We start from the raw sequence: 15401 nt of genomic DNA, 5'->3' as shown, positions 1-15401 counted from the left end.
CGACCTGATTCCTAGCTCGCCCACACCGGAAGTGGCACCGGAAGTAGATCTCCACCAATACCCTTACGAACCGCTGCGGTACATTTGTAGAATCCACATGATGTTTAGTCTCGCGGGTGGATTATTCGGTCAAAATGGCGCTATGTTTACCTCTGTGCTGTCGTTTGATTATCCAAAGCTAGCCTCATGGAGAGTTTCAGTCATTTAATTCACCGGGGAAGATAACTTTTATTCAACATTTCAGCGACGGGAACGCTGTATACAGCTCCGACGACATACATTCGGTAATAATAACATAATAGTGTAACTCTTAGTCCATAACACGATGACCTGACATTAGCTGGTGAAATGATATTTAATCTCTGGTAATGTGTACCACTACATGCATGGTACCTATAGATGCAAAAGCTGCTCTAACTTATCTTTATTGTCGTCTTATTCCCCAGATTTTTAAATTGAATTGAAATATGCAGGCTGAGGCAACAGATTCGTCCCTACGTGAGGGCATTGAGGCTCTTGGAGTAAAGGATGCGGAAAATAAAAATGAAGCCTGCAAAGAAGAAGAAGAAAAGGCAGTGCAACAGGATGCTGAGATGATAGCTGATGCAGAGGACACCGCAAGCAAGAATGAAAAAGGTAATTCAAATCTGATAAAAAAAAAAAAATCAAATTCAATGGTTGTGCAGTAATATTAATGTCATTTTATTCTCTAATTTCCCCTTTTCTACTTGTTTTCCAGCACCAGACACAGATGGCTTTGAAGGGGATGCACACATAGATGCACCTCAACCAGACACATCACTTCACAAAGAGTTAACGCACGATACAGACAAGGACGGCGAATGGGAGCTGGCCTACAGCGACGAGGAAATGGAGAACCCCAATAACTGGATGCCCCCTCCCGCCGAGATCAAGAGACTCTATGAGATCCTGGCTAAAGGCGAGATGCTGGAGCTTAATTTCGTGCCTCTTCCGAGGAGGCCGCCGACGCCTGAACGCACCCCTTCACCCGATAGGGATGATGATGACGATGCAGAGCAGGAAAGGGAGAGGAAGGAGAGGGAACGCAAGTTAGTATAAAGAATCCTTTTGGAGCCATTTTTATTTGCAAGTATTGTGAACTCAACTTGTTTTCTTCCCAGGCCTCCAACTCCAACTGAGTTTGATTTCGATGAGGAACAAATGCAAGCCACCCCCAAAAATTCTTTCATAAACAGACGCAGAACACCAGGTGTGTATTCCACCGCACGTTGCATATAATCCGACTTTAACACATTTGTTTTGAAACCCCTGCCTACAGGCTCCTCCGCTCGCTCCTCTGTCAAACGAGAAGCAAGGCTGGATAAGGTGCTGTCGGATATGAAACGCCACCGTAAAATCGAGCAGCACATCCTTCGCACGGGTCGAGATCTCTTCAAGAGCGAGAAGAAGCTGGAGGAGGCGCTGTCACCCAACCGCCAAAAGGAGCGCGACAAGGAACGGGAGCGAGACAGCAACCCAAACACCATCTTCTCCCCGAGGCAGAGGAGATACTGAACAGTACTGAGAAGGCTCTTTTTCTAATCTAAACTTGAATTTTTTTAATGTAACAATCTTTGTATGTTTTCTATGTCTGTTTTGTAATATGATAATAAATATGTTAACAGAAGACGGCTGATTTGTTAGGTGTCACATAGTTGTGAAAACTAGATCAGAAACGATACCATATTTGGGCAAAAATGGTCATTTAAAGCAGTAGTGAACAAATAAACATTTAACCAGTTCACAAATATTCATCAAAATGTTTGGGGCACCACAATGAACATCCTTAAAAGCATCAAAACACAACGCTGACATCGCCAAGAAAGCACAAAGCTTGAGGAAGGAAGTGAACATATGTATTAGTAATTGGTGGGATACGGAGAGGGGATTAAATAAGCTCTGCTTCTTCCTACTCCTTTTTGGACATGTGGCATTGTGAACTGTAACATGAGGCATTTAATATAAACCAGGGGTCTCAAACTCAATTTACCTGGGGGCCACTGGAGCTAGGGTCTGGGCAAGGCTGGGCCGCATCAGGTTTTCCAAAAAAAAAAAAAAACGCATTTATTAAAAACAGAAAAATATACAAACTTTTTCAGTGCTTTGGTTCCGATTTTGTACAATAAAAGCTCTGATAAAACATTCCACTGTTCTCAAATATCTTAATTTTTATTTTTCTGCGCAAAATAAGATTAAAAATAAATAAACAAATCAAGAATAAAGAAAATCAATCAATCAGTAATAAATAAATAAATATAATAATAATAATAAAACGGCAAATAATTAAAACTTAAGAAACCACATATAGTTGGTGGGTAGACAAATTATTTTTTCAGATTAAAATGAACAAAGCATTATTAGAGCCCTGTAGACATGACAAAACACGACTATAGTCACATTTATACTCTTTTTATTTACAACATATTGCGCAACTGCAGGGTCTTGAGACACATGCTAACTCGCAAACTAGAGAGCTAGCGACCTAAACGGTAGCCTTCAAGTTATTTCCTTTAAACTTAAATAGCCAAAAACTTACCACTTCCACACGGATAGGGAGGATAACTATTAACAGTTATTTAACCTTTAACATGAACATTAATCAAACGTAATCATTTTTTCTGGGTACATGATACCATACAGCATCCATATCAAACTTGCGCGGGCCGCACTAACATTAAACTTTCATATCAAGGCGGGGGCCTCAAACTAGTGTCCTGCGGGCTACATTTGGCCCGCGGGCCGCGTGTTTGAGACCCGATATAAACCAATGCTGCATGATTAATTAAATTAACTAAAAAAATATTAAATCAATTTAATTAATTAAAATATTTTGGGTTAATTTGCAATTTTTCTTTGTATATTTCAGCAGGAAACAACACAAGAAAGTGGCAAAAGAATGTAAAGCAAGGGTGTCCAAACGTTTTCAAACAAGTGCTGCATTCAGTAAAACTTAAGGATGCATGGAGCCAACCATCTCTGGGTCTGGAACCAAGGATGTTACCGGCAGTGCTATACAATTTTTACAACTTTGCCACAATTAGGGAAGCAGTAGGATATGCCAAATACGTCTAGTATGATCTCCCATCATTCTTTGCTGCAGTGCTCTTTGAATAGTTAACATTTTGAGTTTAATATTGTGGATTAGGTTTTTTTTTCATGTACACGCCTATAGTTTGTGTTCTGTGCAGTTGTCCCCCCTTCTGCTTGACGTTTTGTAATAATTAAAAAATGTAAAAAAATATATATATTTCAAGTAAATCACCATTCTTGTAGTTTTCAAGCCAAATGTACATATTTACTTTAACCAAGAGTTTGGCTTGAATGATCCCGACATCACCACGTCCTTCTTTCCTCTCACCAACAATCGACCTACAGCGGCCTCCTGTGGAACCTGAGACTCACTACACAGGAAAAAAGAAAAGAACGAGACAGAATGAGGACAGAGAATTATATTTCAGATAAGTTTGAGTAACATTGCAGCCTTCACATAAGGCTCAGAAGCATAGAGTATAGTATGGATGCATAAATATGCATTCAGAACCACAAACCCAAATAAATAAATAAATAAATACTTACAAATAAATAACAAGCATTTGGTGGAATATACAGTACATTGGTTGAAATGTTCTTGGAGGAGTGGATGGGGGGGGATTGGTGGGGTGGTGGTGGTGGTGTTCATGTTACTCTGTGTTGACATGCCCACAGTTGTCCAACACACACTGCTCTGGTCTCGATGGTTTCTTATTTTTGAACTTTTTTTTTCCTCTCCTTTGACCTATTTCCACAGAGTGCAGCTGCTGCTTTAAAACAAACAAAAACAAAAACAGACAAACCCGGCTGGCTTGCCCACAAAGACGGTTCATAGAACCTGTGGCGCTATTTGCACAATGTAAAAGGTCTTTAAAAAAAAAACTTACATGGTGAATCCCAAGCCCACAATACTGTTTTCCCTTCAAATGTGTCAACATTGCAAGTCCCTCAATAATGCCCTTTGAAAAGTACCTTCAGTGAAACATGATGGCTGATTGAACACATTGGGTTGAGCTAACTAAAACATCCACGGGAATTCCTTTGAGCGTGTTATCACTAAATGGAATGAAATCATATCTACACTTAGCTGCGCAAGGAGTAGTTTGTGTAAACTAAACCGAGGTGAGGTTTCATTGATGTGTAGGAACATTAGATGGAAAATAAAACACATAAAAAAAATAATACTGACATGAAAACAAGGACTCTACATGGGCTATGTACACCCGTCACATTTTGTTTCCTTCTCCGAGGAGGATGAAAATGTGGAAAAAAGGGGGATAAGGCAGCAGAAGAGTCTTATGAGATCGGTCTGCAGGTTTGCTTACATGTTGTGACAGTGACTACATAGAGGATACAGAGAAACACTAACAAGTCGAAATACTGCTAAGCCAGGATATTTTTTTTTCCCCTTTTCTCGCTTTCTTCTAAATGTGAGTTCGGCCTTCCGTCTACAGCAAAAATGTTCTAACATACAATATAATACATTCCTATGGACCTGCTCGTCCCGAGAGGTCAGAGTTTTGATCTACAATGAAAGAAATGGTCACCTACGCTTGCAAAAGATCCAGGCTAGATCCTCTCCTTCCTGTTTACAGTGCCTGATGACATCATTAAATGTTTTCCTACAAAGCTGGAGTCGTTGAAGGCCGGCAAACCTAAAAGGTCAGTGGGAGAAGCCTTGCAAAGACTCCAGCGCTTATTTGAGGCCATCGTCCGTAGCTTTTCACTTCCGCTATATTGCTACCTCTTTTCCGTGACATTGGTACATTCGCATCTGCTCCCGCCTCCGCCCGCCGGCCCGCCCGCCACTCGTCTCAGTGAGTGGCCAGCTCGGGCTCTGTGGAGCGTGCGCTGTAGCCGTTGGCCGGCTGGGGGCCCGCTGTGCCGCCGTCAGTGGTGGCTGCTGCACCGGTGCGAGGTCTCCGGGAGCGCGAGGAGCCTGTGAAGAGCCGGAGAGCGCCTCTGCAAATGAGGGAGAACCAGTAGAGCTGGGGGGCCATGAGCAGAGCGGCTCCGAGGTTACAGTGCCAGGGCACCGACAGGGGGACCATGTGGAACGGAATGGACGCGTACCTGCACCCAGCACAGGGGAAGACACGAGGGGGTGTGTTGAAGCATATACAGCTTTGAGTGCAAATGGAAGATGCAGGCTTTTGAAAAAGCTCAGCGAGGACGTGAGAGAAGAGAAATGGAAAGAAAAGACGTACCTTCCATAGACGTAGTAGAGGTAAGGGAAGAGGAGGACTCGACAGATGAAAAAAGTGATCAGCATAAGAGCCCCATTCACTTTGTGCAGCAGAGTGTGTTGCTGTTTATACTGAGAGCGGGAAACAACACACAGAGAGAGAGAGAGAGAGAGAGAGAGAGAGAAGCAAGCAGTACAGTTTGGTTCAAGTGGTAATTGTCTTACAGTACATACTCAAATTTGACTGCAAGCGCATGAATGTCACTTAAGAGTCTGAGGATGAAATATTGAATATTGAAATATTGCTGAAAAGAAGAAAATGTTATGCCTATATACGATGAAAATGTTGGCTTTACTTCATCTTAATACAATAGCCACGTTTGCGTGAGTTTTTTTCTTTCCGAAAACAATGGTATACATCAGGGGTCTCAAACATGTGGCCCGCGGGCCAAATGTGGCTCGTAGGACACTAGTTTGAGGCCCCCGCCTTGATATGAATGTTTAATGTTAGTGCGGCCCGCGCAAGTTTGATATGGATGCTGCATGGTATTATGTACCCAGAAAAAATTATTACGTTTGATTAATGTTCATGTTAAAGGTTAAATAACTGTTAATAGTTATCCTCCCTATCCGTGTGGAAGTGGTAAGTTTTGGGCTATTTAAGTTTAAAGGAAATAACTTGAAAGGCTACCGTTTAGGTCGCTAGCTCTCTAGTTTGCGAGTTAGCATGTGTCTCAAGACCCTGCAGTTGCGCAATATGTTGTAAATAAAAAGAGTATAAATGTGACTATAGTCGTGTTTTGTCTTGTCTACAGGGCTCTAATAATGCTTTGTTCATTTTAATCTGAAAAAAATCATTTGTCTACCCAACAACTATATGTGGTTTCTTAAGTTTTTATTATTTGCCGTTTTATTATTATTACTATATTTATTTATTTATTACTGATTGATTTTCTTTATTCTTGATTGGTTTATTTTTCATCTTATTTTGTGCAGAAAAAAAAGATATTTGAGAACAGTGGAATGTTTTATCAGAGCTTTTATTGTAGAAAATCGGAACCAAAGCACTGAAAAAGTTTGTATATTTTTCTGTTTTTAATAAATGCGTTTTTTTTTCTTTCACTTGTTGGAATAACTCCGTATTGCCAGTTTTTCCTTCGTCCAATCTTGAAATTTTGTTTAAATCAAAAACAAACTTAGCAGTCCAGTGCCGATTGCTCGCCTCCATTTTTTTTTTTTTTTAAATCAAAGAACGTCTGGAGCTGTGTGTTACGTCATATCTCAGCATTCGCTGAAAGAATGCACAGGACAGGAAACGAACAGGAAAACAGGAAAAGATAAAGTTCAATCTTGCTAATATTTTATAATTAAGCTCGGCACATGTTTTATATAGATATGTATTTTCTTTTTTAATAAAACTGGACTTGTGAATGGCGTAAAGAAGGGTTTAGATTCTGTTCCACAGATGGCGCTAATGCACACCAAAGCTGCTTGCCAACCGCCAATAAACAACAGAAGAAGAAAAACGAACGCACCCTGACAACTTTCCGTTTGAGCGGGTACAAGATACCTCAATCGGATTGGGGAAAGGAATATTCCACCCCTGGGAATCCCATTATATATTCATTCGGATTGGCACTTTTCTTTCGGAATGAGGTGTATACAAAGGTTACATTCTTTCTGTTTGAGCAAATAACCCGAATGGAATTGGAATATTTGGGTCCATGTAAACGTGGCTATTGTCACCTGTTTATGACGACGCCCCTGATGTTGAATTAATCAAAATTTAAAGCAGCCATTGCCTTGCACATTTTCTTGTTATTTTAGCCAGCAGCATAAGGAGAATGGGCAATAATAAAGGATTTATTTTAACATTTGTTGACATCGTTTTCCTCCATTTTAATTAATTTATATTCTTCTGTTTCCTAAACAATTATGAGACATTTTTTTATGGGCTGATGAATGTTTGAGGCTCATCTCTGTACTTTGTTTGTGCAATGGTTCTGATGGATTTCCCATCTTCTCTCATATTTACTATTGGTTCATTTTCCACCCACAGACGGATCTCTAGTTTTCATGTTGTTTTCGCGTCTAAATGCAGTCTACACCATCAAAACCTATCCTTCCCTAGACATTCAGTGCTATTGATTGAATATGCAATATAATAGGACACAGCTGGGGAACAAAATACACCAGTCAGTCACAGGTTCAAATACCATTACTCAGATAAAAATGGGTGTGTTACTAAGGTGTTAAGTTGTACATCTGATCCAGATGCGAATACCTTGAAATAAAAGCTGAAATGTTTTTTATCTGTCTTTTGATATCAAACCCAAAAAATAAAATAAAAAAATTGACTTCACTGTTCCAATATTTCTGGAGCTCACTGTAGTTTCATGACTTAGGTTCCATTATTAAAATGTGTGATGGAAGCAAACAAACAACCTCTACCAACATTCTATTTCTACATTTGATAATATATACAGAAAACACTGTTATATACAAGGCATGGATTATGAAGAGTATGTAAAGGTCAGAGCTCACAGTTAACATAAATACAGTGCGTATGTTGACTATGAGTGCATGTGGACATTAGTGGACATTAGTGGGGAGATACACTGCAGGTGGTAGGCAACCTGCTTTAGGCAGATAACATTCAGGAAATACAAGCTTTTTTTGGTCCTCCGTTCACAGGAAGACATTGTTGTAATGGACCTCCCATTAATGTCACAGCTTTGAGCACATGATCGCTTATCAAACAAGCATGAGACAGCTGAACCGGGGCGGGTGCTGAGTGATGGAGGACGAGCTGATAGTGTATCTGCCGAACATCCAGTGTGGGTGTGTGTAATGTTTATTCAGGCAAACTACGTTACCAAGTGATGAATGTTGATATTGAGAGAGAGTGCGAGAGCGACTGCTTGTGTTAAAAAAAGTCACCAGGAGCCATGTGCAAGCACAAAACAGGTTGCATGCTGGGCAGGAGCAGAGAATGGTGTATGTGTGCGTGGGTGTGTCCACTAAAAGTGACAAATGAAAGCAGAGAAGACAAATGGCAACAAAGGAGGCACGTTTCCATCAAGTTGAGTTGAGTTGAGTTTGGAATGCTGTGGTTGGCAATTGAAACTAGAAAAGCACTCTGAAAGCGCAGATCTCCACCAATCACCATAGCCCCCCTCATATTGTGATTTGCACAATAAATATTAGTCCTACATTTATTTTATCTATCACATTCAGATTTATTGACTATGAAAACGGCTGAACGGTGAATCAGTGGTTAGCGTGCAGGCCACATAGCTAGGGGACCCGAGTTCGATTCCACCCTCAGGCATCTCTGTGTTCTCCCCGTGTGTTTTCTCTGGATACTCCGGTTTCCTCCCACATTCCAAAAACATGCTAGGTTAATTGGCGACTCCAAGTTGTCCATAGGTATGAATGTGAGTGTGAATGGTTGTTTGTCTATATGTGCCCTGTGATTGGCTGGCCACCAGTCCAGGGTGCATCCCGTCTCTTGCCCGAAGACAGCTGGGATATGCTTACCCTCGTGAGGATAAGCGGTAGAAAATGAATGAATGAATGACCATGAAAACATACAATGGAAGGGTTTGAATGACAAAGAATGCTAACATCTAGCATAATTGCGCTAAGTGTTTGTAGAAGTGCCAACTTCTGAAAATTCTAAAAATGTTAATTTTTAATAATTGTGTTAGCATGCTAACATGCTAATATTAGCATGCTAACACCTATCCACATATCAAGTGTCTGGTTAAGTTATTATGAAAATCACAAAAAATGTGAGTATGCTCATGTGAGCATGCTAGCAATGCTAAAATAAAATTGACTTTTTATTTTAAAACCTGTACAGACAATCATTAAACTAAATTTTGAATTTGTAAATAAAAACACACATTTGAGGGGTGATGGTGGGTGCTGCAGCCAAACCAGTTGAGAACCACTGGTCTATAAGACTGCAGAGCACAAAAGTATTTGGGGAAATACTGCATACAGCTTTCGGTGCTTTGTGGTCTTGTCACAATTTTGAAAATGACGCGTTTGTCTATTGCCTTCCTCTTGTGAAGTGACATGTCAACCAATCAAGAGGACGCAGTGTGTTTTGCTCTACTGTAGCAGACCACTAGATTCACTTTTACCTCTAAGTAATATACTGTATGCACTACATGGTGGAAACGTGTCTAGTGTGGCGCATGCCTCAGACAACAACATTCTTGTAAAAGCTTACCTGAATGAGTATTTTTCCTAAGCAGACGGATGGAGTGCTGAGCTCGGCCATAAACATTATGCCCTGGAAATAATCTCCCTTTCCTTGACGCACAAACTGGAGGAGGAAGAGAGGGAGAGATGGACAGAGGCTAATCACTGGTCCAGAAAAACAATTATACTTTCTGCTCTGCTGCAGGTGGGCTGGCAGAGTGCAGTGGCTACAATTATGCTTGCACTGTAAATACTCCTGCAGCTGGGCGTCAACAAGCAGACAAATGGAGGCCTCACATCAACAGACATACGGTTTCAACTCATTTATCAAAACAGGTCTAATGACAACTTGCATGCACAACACAATTATATGAGTGTTTACCCATTTGCATGAAAGTAACATTGAGCTAATTCTGCCCATAAAGACACATGGTGTATACAAACACAATACATATAACTAGAGGCCATAATTGCAAAAATAAAAAAAGACTTCCTGCAAAAATGCCCCAATCCCCATTTATCACCAACTCATAAAAGCAGTCTGATAGTTACCACAGAAACAGGGAAGCAGACGGTAACCATGACAACATGATGCAGCACCATGAGGAACTCGCGGCGCAGGTAGCTGGTGAGTGCAGAGGCCATATGCTGGGGTGCCGGCAAGGCCTCCTCGTGCCCTTTGACCCTCAGCTTGTACCAGTAGCACATGAACATGGCATAGATGTCGTATACGAAGTAGGGGACGGCAAACATGATGTACGTGCTGGTCAGCCAGTGCCTGGGGGAAGGTAGGAAAAAAAAATTCAAAAAAACAGCAAAGGGACATGTCAGTGGAACACGTCTCACGTAAATTAAAAGACACCAAAAATGAATACAAGCCTGGGGAGCATGGGACAAAACTTCAGGAACAGATGAACCATCCAATATAAGAACATATATTCTGTTTATTTGAAGAAATAAAATCAGCCTGCTTGTCAACAGAATGTATTGACATTTAAACACTTTTGCATTATGTTATGTTTCTGATTTTTTTCCCCCACTTTTACTGCTGTTAAAAAAAATATTGCATTACTAGAATGTGGTGCAGGCCGATAAAAAAAGAGCAAATGGCCCCTGGGCTGCACTTTCGAAAGATAGCGTAATCTGGAATACAAATAGGAATTACTATGCAAAGGTGTAACAGTTTGCAAGAAAAAGATTTATACCACGAGCCAAGTTTTCCCAGCCTGCCCACTTCTACTCTGGATGTATTTTTGTTATGTATATGTAGTTCTCTGTAAGAATAACAAGAAAAGGCAGTGTGCACACATACACACAGTGCTGACTCCTCCAAAAAAACTGACAATGTTGTGACGGACAAGTGTTGACTCACTGGTCCTCGATGATGTCATCGCAGGAAGAAGCAATAATGTATCCAGCTGAAGAAGCCATGACCGCCTGAACCGATGACACCAACCTAAAGTGGAGCATTATCAAGTAAGATGACAAGCTTTTGCACCGAGACTGTGCATAGGCGTCGGGTCTACAGGGTTTCTCACCTGGCAGACACGATGACGGCGTCGCCTTCGCTCCATCGCAGCGCCGGGATGGACTTGAGGCACTGCTTGGAAAGAAGGAAGAGGCCCGGAAAGAAAACAGAACCAGCAGCAAGGAAGGTCAGCATGGTCCCTGGCCGTCCGTCTGTCTGTCTGTCTGGAGAGGCAAGTCCGGTGAGTAATCTGGTCCTGGAGATGTGTCACTCTTTCTCCTCCCTGTAACACAAAAGGTCAAAGGGTAAACTAATCAGCTGGTATTGATCCAACTGTTGTATGCACTTAAGGACGGTAAACCATCAAAGTCCAGAAAGAACATCTTACTAGTACAATATTGTAAATCAAGAGAGGCCATTTTGAAGACAGTCTGAACATGCCACATCATCTAATTTTGTGGCGCACCCTATGCAGTGGTAATTTCGCGCAGCCAATTTGGTAATCTGGTAGACTGGGCTGCGCCGAGATGGCCGTGGTGGCACACCACGGGGAGGTGTCCACATTTTCAGCTCGGGACAGTGAAAAACAGTGCGTCGAAGGTGCGCTGAAAGCTCTCCAGCTCCATCTATTCTGGGCGCAGGTGAAGTGCAACCCGTGCAGTAATAAATTGTCTGACACACCTCACAGGCAAGTTTTTCAGAGTGTGAGGCACATTTCAATGCAATAAACAATCACGGCAACCACTATTTAATGTTACTGTCTGAACCAGCATGTCCATATTTGTATTAATTGTCCCATCACATCTGATGTCAGATCAAAGACGTCACGCATAATGTAAACTCAACCTGACAGCATCTGAAAGCTGGTCATGAATCTCATTCATGACAACTTTGTACTAAGATAGGAGGAGATACTGGGAGAGAATATATCATCAAAGGTTCTCCTATTTGGCGATGACAGAGCAGGAATGCAGGTGGCTCACAAGCAGCCCGGTGCGCCCTGCGCATTTAAAGGCAATGAGAGGCATTCAATTGATTGGTTAAGATTACACTCTGTATTAAACCATCTCACGCCTTCACTCCTCCCTCTTTGCCACTTGCGCCGGTGGGAGGGATGGAGGTGTGGGTGCGCCACACTGCGCCGGACTGCATCGTTCACAAAATTTGCAAAGTGCGCTGGCCACACAACATTGGTGCAGCGTAGGCCCGGCGTACCTGCCCTGCGCCGAGCCTACAAAAATAAATAAATCTCAAACTACAGAGTGAGAACCCGTGGTGGTCTGCGGGCGTCATCTACTGGTACTCCGGAATATCAGATTATAGTTACATACATGAAATGACTATATGGGATACAGAGTGCCTGGGAAAAAAAAAACACCCGCACATAGGGTGAATGTGCAAATGCCACAGTTGTCTAAACATAGATTTGAGCCCGGATCTCCTCACTGTGAGGCAGATGTGCTAACCACTATCGCACCATCTGGCCCATGTCTTGTAATATACAACATTTTTTCCTGTCTAATGTCTTGTAAACATTTGTGTTTACAAGTGCTGTGGTACTGCGTACCACAACATCACTTATTCAATGCTGCATCATCTCATTCGAAAAGACTGGAGAGAAAGTCTAAAATAAAATCACGTTTACATACATTACGTTAAACAGTTAACTTATTTAAATAGACTGTATAATATTTTGAAAGCATTATAGGACCCCTTTAAGTGAAATGTCTCTTTTTATTGTGTATTAATAATTGTTCCTTAACCAAGCAATGTTTTATCCGATGACTCAAACTGAATATTTGGTAGAATACTTGATTAGTAAAATATTTGATAGCTTAGCCCTCACCCTAAATAACACAATCTTTGCATCTACAAGATCTATATGTATGATATTGATATTAAAATAATGACTTTATAGTTACCGTCAATGTGAAAATGTATATAAGAGTAAATAAAACTGCTTGTTGAATGATACTTGTACCGTTGGATTGATAAATGTTAGCTTTCGAAAGCTGCCAAGTTTGTCGCATTACGGTTTTCATTCATTAATTTTCAACCGCTTATCCTCACACGGGTGGCGGGGGTGCTGGAGCCTATCCCAGCTGTCTTCGGGCCAGAGGCAGGGTACACCCTGGACTGGTAGCCAGCCAATCACAGTGCACATATAGACAAACAACCATTCACACTCACTTTCATACCTATGGACAATTTGGAGTCGCCAATTAACCTAGCATGTTTTTGGAATGTGGGAGGAAACCGAAGTACCCGGAGAAAACCCACACATGCACGGGGAGAACATGCAAACTCCACACAGAGATGGCCGAGGGTGGAATTGAACCCAGGTCTCCTAGCTGTGAGGTCTGCGCGCTAACCACACGATGAATGAATTTATTCATTACATATCTGATCTGGGACAGCGTGCTTCTTCCTTCCGGTTCGGTGGATGTATAGCATGTGTATACTGACACAAGAGTGGCACAGCCGTTACCTTGGCAACACAAATGCAACCACGCTCTCCCATGTACAGTACTGGGGTCTGGCAGGTTTTAAAAGGTGAAAGCGCATTTTATTTTTTAATAGGTTGCAGGCCATCAGAAGTCTACTTATACATGTATTTATGTGCTATCCATTTGGTGGTTTTGCTAACCCTAGACTTGCTGACTCATTAAGAAAAAGCCCCATTAGTGACATTGCACCATATTGAAATCCCAAAAGTCGATACATATGAGAAATGTGCTCTATAATGTATAGCGTCCGAAAATGTCACACTAAGCTTACGCTTAGTAAGATATGATTCAGTTGTTTGATTTGTATTAAATGTCATCAATATGGGAAGAGATGACGTTAACTGTCAGGTGTTGAGTGCATGTCATGTCTCGACGTGGAAGGCATGACCAATTGTGTGCTAACAATGACGCCAGCTAACCTTAGCGCAAACTGTCAGTCACTTTAACCGCCGGCTAAAGCGTCACTTTGCCAGCCTCCTGCTTTTTCTATAAGCAAATAAAAGGAGGCGGTAGCCTTTCACCACCACGCGGGGATACCATATAAGAGGCGGTTTAAATGTTTAACGCTTCCGCGGCGTTTTGTGACACGGAAAAGAGACAGTTTTCTTAGCGTGTTATTTGTTTGTAGCGGTTAGCATTAGCCGCCAAGCTAGCCGAAAACCGCGAATGTTCACCGCGGCTAGCACTAGCAAAACACTTTGCACATGTATATAGGTAATTCACATTAACACAAAATAAAGACTCATATTTACGCAGAGACTCAGTGGGGTCCAGTCAGCGTCCGGTTGAAACTCGTGACCAGCGGAAAGCGTTTAAAGTCGTCCCGGGGGTCTCCTCCACGATGATCCACATGTTTGTGCGGCCACTTCGACGACGCCTGAAGGGTTAGCAGCAGCGCGCTAATGCTAGCTTGCAGCAAGTTAGATCGAAATCAACAGCGACTAATAGCGGTTTTTTTAACTGTAACAAATGTCTAATAAAACACACGACACACTGGAAACATTTTAAAATTTAAAGCCACCCCCCGGTGTCAGTCCGAAGACGTCGGCTGCTGGTCCGGCGTCTGTGTCATCGCATCTGTCTAGGTTGTGATGCCGCTGCTGCCTCGCAGATGCGCCGTTGACTCAACACAGTAAGAGTGCTGCGCCAGCTACTTGCTAGCAGCAGCTTGTAGTATGACGGCGAGGTTTTGCAACGCTTTCGCTGCATTCTCGCTACATGCACTTGAAGTATGCATTTGAAAATATACGGTACCCCTTTAAAAAAACTATATACTGTATACTCTGCATCAGAATACAGTATAGGAATCAATGCAGTGATCAATTTCATAAAAGGAAAGCAGAAACAGACTTGACTGTATATGAATGTCATGTGCACTTTTAAATGTAAAACAATAATAGTTACAAAAAAACACTTGCAACATAATTTAAAAGTCCTTAGTCAACAAAGTTGCAACAAGCCTGCAGTGCAGTAAATACACATTTCTCATATCTGCATTTCATTTACATAATATGGATTAATATTGATATTATTTTCCGTTTTTATCATGTTACATTCAAAATATATTTAAATTTTAAGATGAATGGAAGAAAATGTGCAGCATACGTTTTACCAATACAATTGTTGTTGTTTTTTAAAGATTTTTACGATTCATTAATTTAAAAAAAATATTAAAATGTAATAATCGTTTATGAAATAATATAATAAATGCACAGTCTACTAAGGTGCAACAGGTCTACAGTGCAATAAATACACATTTCTCATATCTGCATTTCATTTACATAATACGGATTAATATTGATATTATTTTCCGTTTTTATCATGTTATATTTAAAATATATACATTTTAAGATTAGAATGGAAGAAAATGTGCAGCATACGTTTTACCAATGCTATTGTTTTTTTAAAGGATTTTTACGATTAATTAATTTTAAAAAAATATATTAAAATGTAATAATCGTTTATGAAATAATATAAT

The 15401-nt window shown here is 41.1% G+C and overlaps 2 protein-coding genes across 3 annotated transcripts; one reads left to right on the top strand and one right to left on the bottom strand.

The window, feature by feature from the left end:
* Positions 1-42: 42 nt before the first annotated feature.
* Positions 43-1648, top strand: pagr1 (PAXIP1 associated glutamate-rich protein 1). Of its 2 annotated transcripts, none has more exons than XM_058061940.1 (5): positions 43-365; positions 447-636; positions 740-1070; positions 1143-1231; positions 1301-1648. In XM_058061940.1, the coding sequence occupies exons 2-5, from the start codon at positions 468-470 to the stop codon at positions 1534-1536; spliced, it is 825 nt and encodes a 274-aa protein (XP_057917923.1). In that variant the 5' UTR covers positions 43-365; positions 447-467; the 3' UTR covers positions 1537-1648. The 2 variants fall into 2 exon arrangements, with proteins under 2 accessions (XP_057917923.1, XP_057917922.1); XM_058061939.1 differs by having other exon boundaries at positions 43-284; positions 1301-1646.
* Positions 1649-3455: 1807 nt separating this feature from the next.
* tlcd3bb (TLC domain containing 3Bb) lies at positions 3456-14615 on the bottom strand. The gene is made up of 7 exons (XM_058062549.1): positions 14176-14615; positions 10987-11199; positions 10821-10904; positions 10001-10226; positions 9477-9572; positions 5259-5368; positions 3456-5124 (listed from the first exon to the last, which is right to left on the bottom strand). Exons 2-7 carry the CDS (start codon positions 11109-11111, stop codon positions 4866-4868), a joined length of 900 nt encoding a protein of 299 aa, XP_057918532.1. The 5' UTR covers positions 11112-11199; positions 14176-14615; the 3' UTR covers positions 3456-4865.
* Positions 14616-15401: the final 786 nt, after the last annotated feature.

The sequence above is a fragment of the Doryrhamphus excisus genome, chromosome 22 (genome assembly GCF_030265055.1).
Source record: "Doryrhamphus excisus isolate RoL2022-K1 chromosome 22, RoL_Dexc_1.0, whole genome shotgun sequence".
NCBI classification, from domain to species: domain Eukaryota; kingdom Metazoa; phylum Chordata; class Actinopteri; order Syngnathiformes; family Syngnathidae; genus Doryrhamphus; species Doryrhamphus excisus.
This window is presented reverse-complemented; position numbering and strand designations above follow the sequence as displayed.

Bases quoted from the DNA above. Each gene is read 5' to 3' on its own strand.
- pagr1 (XM_058061940.1), top strand. From the start codon at position 468: ATGCAGGCTGAGGCAACAGATTCGTCCCTACGTGAGGGCATTGAGGCT. The intron at 637-739 runs GTAATTCAAATC...CTTGTTTTCCAG, and splicing joins CGCAAGCAAGAATGAAAAAG to CACCAGACACAGATGGCTTT. The intron at 1,071-1,142 runs GTTAGTATAAAG...TTTTCTTCCCAG, and splicing joins AGGAAGGAGAGGGAACGCAA to GCCTCCAACTCCAACTGAGT.
- tlcd3bb (XM_058062549.1), bottom strand. From the start codon at position 11,111: ATGCTGACCTTCCTTGCTGCTGGTTCTGTTTTCTTTCCGGGCCTCTTC. The intron at 9,573-10,000 runs GTAACTATCAGA...TTCCTCCTCCAG, and splicing joins TCTGCTTCCCTGTTTCTGTG to TTTGTGCGTCAAGGAAAGGG. The intron at 5,125-5,258 runs GTACGTCTTTTC...TGCTGGGTGCAG, and splicing joins CTCTACTACGTCTATGGAAG to GTACGCGTCCATTCCGTTCC.